We start from the raw sequence: 7,095 nt of genomic DNA on the forward strand, positions 1-7,095 counted from the left end.
AATTGAAGACAATAATCTGCTTGAAATAGCATTACAATCCACTTATTTACTAACCACTTCACATTTTTGTAGAATAAACAAAAATTCAGCTCGTTTCACAGCTGTTATTCTATGGAAAACCCCAAGTGTGTGCATGATAAAATAGCCTTTAATCTAACACTTTTCAGGAAGAGCTGGGCTTTGTTTCAACGAGGCTAAAAGTGTTGGCACGGATAAAAACTCTCAGCAGTATAAAGATCTCAGCAAAAAGATAAATTGAACTGAAGTGTAGTTCACCTCTTCGTCCAGGTGGCGTTGCTGAGTCCACGCTGTATGTGCTCCAGTATCGCTTCCTTTATTTAGCTGAGCTGGTAGATATATTGCCGTCAAGCTTATTTTACATAAACCCAAACAGAAACACCAGCGGCGTGAACAAACTAGCATTAGCATGATTAGCTAGTTAGCAACACGACGACACCGTTACAGAAAAGAGCAGCAGAGAGCGGGTTAATGTGTCGCTTCTGTCCGATTCCTCTGTGAACACCGAGTTAGTAACGTTACCGCTGTTAATGTTTACAGGTGACCCAGTTCAACATGGACGAGTCGGACACAGCAGCGATCCTTCCCGGCGATGTCCTCAGCGCAACATCAACGGGCGACCAAATGTCGAACTCAGTCGGCCGCAAAGATGAGCCCGACGTACCGACCACCGGCTCTGTACGACCACCGTTTACATGCTCGCTGCCGGTTTCAGTGGAGCCAGTGTTGTTCCTCTCCATGTTTTCTCTGGCCCTGCAGGCGCCCCTGTCCACTCAGTATCTGTGGGACCGCATCAGCGAGGACCTCGGCTACAACGGCACCAAGAGGTCGGAGTGCAGCAATGGCTCCGTGACCCCTGACCCCCTTCAGAAGGTAACGGTAGTCCAATATTACATTCACATCGCAGCATGACTCCCAGTGTCACCAGTCTGCTGCTGCTGTTGGCAAAATCTATGGGTTGGATGGGGGAAAAAGCAGTGAACAGATAAAATTTTTCAGTGTTCATATATAGGATAAAAATTTTAATAAATCTAACACATTGTTTTAAACTGTCTTTACACTCTCCCTGTTAATCTAGCATAGATTTAACATGTGTAAGTATAGTGGTTTTTGATCTAGACCTGTTAAGGTTTTTGATAAGTGCACAATCTTAAAACTCCCTGACAAGAATGAAAAATGATAACGTGTTTTTGTCAGGAGGTGGAAACCTTAACAGCCCACTGGAACTTGTACATCAGCCTAGGGGGCTTTTCTGTTGGTTTGTTGGTGGTGCCTTTCCTGGGCTCTTGGAGTGACCTTGCAGGTCGTAGGCCCGTCCTCATCCTCCCCAACCTTGGCCTGGCGCTGCAGGCAGTGGTTTACCTCGTGGTGATGTACCTGAAGCTGCCTGTGGTCTACTTTCTAGTGGGCAGAGTGCTTAGTGGCCTCTCAGGTGACTTCAATGCCATTCTGGCAGGCTGCTTTGCATACGTGGCTGATACCAGTGACAGAAGGTCCCGCACCTTCAGGGTGGCAGTGCTGGAGGCCTGTCTGGGTCTGTCAGGGATGCTGGCCAGCATTATTGGAGGGCAATGGCGTCGTGCACAAGGGTAAGATATGTTGGTTGTTGCAGTCACACTATTTAGAGAAGTATCATTCACACTATTGGACTTAACTCAAAATCTTTGCTATCTGAAGTGGTAAATAATACCATTAATGTTTATGCCTGTTAATAGGTACATCAATCCATTCTGGCTGGTCCTCGCCACCAACTTGGCTGCAGCTCTGTACGCTTACCTCTTTGTCCGCGAGTCTGTCCTGCCTGACCCAAGTACAAAGCTCCTCACTACTCGCCACCACAAGGCTGTCTGGCACCTCTACTCAACAGGAGGCAGTAGCAGTGAGGGGGGTGGAAGATTTCACAGATGCAAGCTGTGGCTTTACACACTGTGCTTCTTTCTGGTGGTGACTGTACACTTTGGCAGCAGGGAGCTGTATGTGTTGTATGAACTAAGCTCACCACTGTGCTGGGGACCAGCCCTCATTGGCTATGGATCAGCAGCTCAGCACCTGGCCTACCTGAGCAGTCTGCTGGGACTGAAGATCATGCAGCGCTGTCTGGAGGATTCCTGGGTGGCTCTCGTGGGTCTGGCCTCCAATATTACTGGACTGGTGGTCTTCACTGTAGCTGACACCACCCAGCTCATGTTCACAGGTGAGAGGCTCTGCAGTGAGATAACGACCTTTTGTAAACATCTTGTAAACAAAGCATAATCTGCCTTTATAAAATATGATGACATCTTTGACCAAGTAAAATAATTTCCTGGGATTATCTCTCGCATTAAGATTTAATGTGTCCTTTTAATTTAATTATCATCCATTAGTGCAAACTCGGCTCCAGCAAAAGGTTTTGAAAACCTGCACAGTCTTTTTGGCCACCGGTGAAAATGATCTCACTTTATCAGACAGATGCTGTCATGATCACAACTCAGCAAGTGACAGACTTAACAAGGTGTCAAGCTGAGTATGTTGGCAACCTCAAACACTAGCCAATAAAAAAACTCCCAAGTATCTTCTCCTCCCTTCTGAGCTAGGATCTGTGAAGAAATTTCTGTTCATAGCCCATGGGAATAATTAAGATTATCCACAAAGTTTAAATTTGCAACGTAGTGAGGATTTCAGAGATTAGTTGCGCAATAATGTACGGACCATCGCAGTTCAAAATGAGAAAATATTCATATAAATATAAAAACAGAGGTGAAAATCTTGGCAATGGTCTCTATCTGTTAATATTGTTGGACAGTAAAATCTCTTGTAATGTTATTAAATACAAAGCAGTCTCCAAAAGTGTTACACTTGATTATTTGACATTAATAAATTAATAAAATTAATAAAAAGTAAAATAATCTATACTTTTAATGAGATCATATATAGGCTGGTTGACAATTATAACAGTGTTATCGACTGAAATTACTCGTGTGTCCAGGTAAAAATCTCTTCATTTGTCTGCCACCAGGTTATGGTCTATGTTTTCTCTTCATGGCTGCGACACCTGTGCTCAGGTCAAAGCTGTCAAAGTTGGTGGACCCATCAGAGCAAGGTCAGTCACTGATCAAGTACAAATACTCCACATGTTTAAATCAGATTGTTTGTAACAAAGAAAACTGTGCAATGATTTAAAGATGCGAGAATTGTATTAAACCAGTATAGTGTTAGAAAAGGAGAGTTAGCTTGTCTTTGTGTTGTTTGAATTAGTCAATGAGCTATATTTAGATCAGTAATGCAACAGTGCTGTTTGATTTGAAGCACACGTCCCTTTTTCAGGAGGGCCAGCTTGTGTCCTGCAGGTTGTATACATAATTGTGTGTTTGTGTTTTCTTCCAGGTACCCTGTTTGCCTCTGTCGCCTGTGTGGAGAGCTTATGTTTTCTGGTGGGAAGTGGCGTTTTTAACTCGCTCTACCCAGCCACACTGCATTTCATGAAGGGCTTTCCCTTCCTTTTTGCTGCTATCATCCTTTTCATCCCCGCTGGAATAATTGGGTGAGTCTGCTCTTCTCTTATTGACTCTTTTCCTTGTTTTTAATGGTGCATTCTATTTTTTTTTAAAAACAAAGGCCTGTGGAAAAAAACAGAAAATCTAAATCCACTCCTTTTTAAATGACCATAATAAAATTATTTTTATGTTTGTTTTTCTAGGACCCTGCAATGTTTAGACCAGAGGAGAGACCACAGAGAGTCCACAACTTCCTGACCTGCAGAAATGCAGAGGGAACCTGGAACCTCTCAGAGTTAAACCTCCTGACTGACGCTAATGAAAAACCTCTTTCATCTTAATCAGTAGATACTGGATACTGGGGTTTTTCAGATCTTTGCTGGTCCAAAAAACTCACCGTGGTATTCCCTTCTTTCATCATGGCATTCAAACGAATGGTGTTGTGAACAAGATTCTAGACATGATTCACATTTCCAGTACAGTGTAACGAATGCCAAAGAATGTGCCTAACATTTCCATTTTTAATTTATTAATTTCAGTAGCTCTAATGGCACACTGTGGTATAAAGTGCTAACCATACGAGGAAAATTCCTGAAGTCCTCTGTTGTGCAAGAACATATCAAGCATGAGTGCAACGTAATGTGTCTTCAGAGGTTCATTTATTCATTGCAACATTTCAGATCACCTGACAGGTGTGGTTCCTAATTACAGTAGTAATCAGTAAGTGAGACATCCTTGACATACCTCTTTTTCCTTCCTGAAAAGATCACCACAGAGGTCCTCTTACAGAAAGAGTGGGGAAATACACTCTTGCCTTTTTGTATCTAATAGCTGCATGTTAATAATATTTTTCAAACCATTATCCTGTCAATTAACCCTTTCATATTAACAATGGAAGTTCAAAGTCAATTTTTCCAAATGTTCGTCTGCATCTTACCAATCATTATACCTCATGCTGGAACATTGCAGAAAGACATTAAACATGGGGGATCATCTTACTATCTTTAGCCGTTTTTCCAAATCGATAATCACATATACTAATTCACTAATTCATAACACAACCAACCCAGCTCAGTAGTCTGTGAAACCTATTCTGCTAGCTTGCTAACACCAGCTACTTAATTAATGATGAAATTGGTGCAAAACTGTTCAGTACTTTTTGCATAATCATGCTGACAAATAAACAAAAAGCAGACACAGGTGAAAACATAACCTCCTTGGCTGAGGTAAATATAATCAACAAATACATTATGATGTATTTTATTATAGGTTAAGATAAGACTTTATTGATCCCTGGGGGAGGAATTCACAAGCTACTTAACAGTATATTAAGTTGTTAAAATGAACCCTACTTTTACCAGCTGCAACATGAACAAGTGATGTTCACGTTAGTTTGTCATGTACAACATTCCTATAATATAACATCCATTATTCTGAAATGGGTCATTCTGCAAAATGAGTACTTTGGTTTGGTACTGTAAATATTGATGCTAATACTTTTGTACTTTTACTTCAGTCAAATTTTGATTAGTATTTCTACATTGTGGCATTAGCACTTTCACTCAGGTTAATAATCTGAGTACTTTTACACTGTCTGTTCAGTCTTTTGAGTGGAGAGTCAGCCAGACCTGAAGTGGTAGAAGTGGTCCATAAAAAAACCCTCAAATGAAGTCATTACCCTAAGATTCATGGTATAACTCCGTAAGCAGATAGATCGTCTGTGCCAAACATGTCCATCCCAGCCAACCGTAATCCATAGCAGAGAGGGTAAAACTGCCCCAGCAAGCAGGGATTACTGAGTTACACCTCGACATTCCTCCCTCCCTCCTTTTTCCATAAAGCAAATAGCACAGTCCAAACTCCCCAAAGAGCTCCCCCTCCCCACCACTGCCACAAACAGCACTGGATAGTCCCAGAGCACAGGCCCACAGCCAACATGCACACAGGGGTCACGTCCTAGTTGCACATTGAGGAAACAAGAGCTGCCAAATCAGCTTTAAAATGCACAAAGGGAAGTAACAAGGTTAAGTGAAGCATCAACTGAACTGCTGTGAGTTGATCTGCACAAAGATTATTTTTGACACAGGGCAGAAGTTTGGTTAGATCATGTGATCAAAGTCGATCTTCAAACATACTGTGCGATAAAACTGACCAATAGAACTTTATGTTCTTTGTCATAATCACTATATTATTAAATTATGATCATTTTATTTATTTGAATAGAACTGGATTATTTTGCAAAGTTTGTGATAAAGATTGTGGTTTAATTTGTTTCCAGTTACATGTCACATGTAATTAAGTGAACTTCAAATGAAGGATTTCACTGAATTTTCACAACACATTTTATTTTTTTTAATCATGTTTCAAATAAACCAAATTATGTTTGTTTCACACTGAGACCATTAAAAACACATTAAAAAATGAAATCCTGTGTTGCTGGTTGAAAAAAAAAGTCAATGACAATTACACTGAGCATTTTCAATAAATGCTTTGAGGTGGACATTGGAGTCAAACAATATTAAGGCAAACTCAGATAAAATCCCTGCAGAACAGCTGTTGCATTCAGGCTATAGTAATGCAATTTTATAGAACAATATGTGACCAACACATCTAGATAAGTGCTTTAGTGAATTTGCAAGATTTAACAAATGTTAGTTGGTATTTATTTCAGCATCATCAAAGCAGGTTTTTTTCTTGCTGTTTTATGTACACAGGTGTACAGCTATAGTAGTGGTTTGCAACTGGTCTTTTATTCTCACAAGCCTCAGTGTATCACATTACTGCATATTGTTTTTTATTATTATTCAACTGCTTCTATTAAATACACTGAGGGAACAAGAGTGAAATTTCAACTGCCAAGTGGACAAATAATTACTCAACAGACTTACCACTGGTGAATAAAACCTCAAGTCAACAGTATTAAATCATAGTTTAATGTATTGCACTATGTTGCTACAGCAGTCAACAAGACACAAATGGAAGTATTATCATTTTACAGGAGTTACTGGTGCATTTTTGAGCGTTTAAAGTTAATTCAAAGAGAACTTTTTTTTTTAATCTACTTTCCAGAAGGAAGGAAAAATTTAATACCATATGCATGTTTTCCATTGCCTGTACACTCCTTAAATCTTGGTTAAATTAGGTGTGCAGTTATATAGTATGTAGCTCATTTATTTCTGTACAGTATGCCTCCAGCTTGGACTACACCCACCGTGGATACTCATCATGAAACCAATTCAATGCTGGGAAAGGTTTCTTTTCTATCGCAGCCTAAACAAAAAAACAAAACACAAATGTCAGTAAGAACTGCTTTGGTCCTGTGAATGTTTTGTAAATGGGTTAAATAAAAGATGATTGCCTATGACTTTCATGACGACTGAAGTGTTAGTGGATGCCTCCAAAATTGCTATTGATGATTTTGCTGGGTGCCAGTGGCGGCTGATCTATCACAGTTCTTTTCCTGAGAGACAAAAGGCTTATATTGTACCTGATAACACATATACAGCAGTGTGTGGATACTAACATTAAAGGCTTACAGTTTAGCACACACAATCTCAACTCCCTTTTTTTAAATTCCATTTATCATTTCCAATATATTAGGTTT

At 40.1% G+C, this 7,095-nt stretch overlaps 2 protein-coding genes across 4 annotated transcripts in view; one reads left to right on the forward strand and one right to left on the reverse strand.

The window, feature by feature from the left end:
- Window positions 1-5,511, reverse strand: part of LOC111668113 (solute carrier family 13 member 2-like) — a 17,652-nt gene extending 12,141 nt beyond the window's left edge. The window contains exons 1-2 of one of the 3 annotated variants that reach the window (XM_087178713.1): window positions 5,170-5,511; window positions 2,077-2,222 (exon numbers count right to left, since the gene is read on the reverse strand). In XM_087178713.1, coding sequence (XP_087034839.1) covers window positions 2,077-2,222; window positions 5,170-5,181 — 158 coding nt within the window. In that variant the 5' untranslated portion in view covers window positions 5,182-5,511. Of the gene's footprint in view, window positions 1-276; window positions 409-2,076; window positions 2,223-5,169 lie in introns of those variants that run through there. The other 2 variants (XM_023424062.2, XM_023424063.2) reach the window with 2 other exon arrangements.
- slc46a1 (solute carrier family 46 member 1) lies at window positions 574-930 on the forward strand. Its single transcript, XM_023424064.2, has one exon. It carries the CDS (start codon window positions 574-576, stop codon window positions 928-930), a length of 357 nt encoding a protein of 118 aa, XP_023279832.2.
- Window positions 5,512-7,095: the final 1,584 nt, after the last annotated feature.

The sequence above is a fragment of the Seriola lalandi genome, unplaced genomic scaffold (genome assembly GCF_002814215.2).
Source record: "Seriola lalandi dorsalis isolate HSWRI2012SDOR001 ecotype SW California unplaced genomic scaffold, Sedor1 jcf7180002054703, whole genome shotgun sequence".
Lineage (NCBI taxonomy): Eukaryota > Metazoa > Chordata > Actinopteri > Carangiformes > Carangidae > Seriola > Seriola lalandi.

Excerpts from the sequence above, each read along its gene's own strand:
- slc46a1 (XM_023424064.2), top strand. The coding sequence starts at position 574 with ATGGACGAGTCGGACACAGCAGCGATCCTTCCCGGCGATGTCCTCAGC.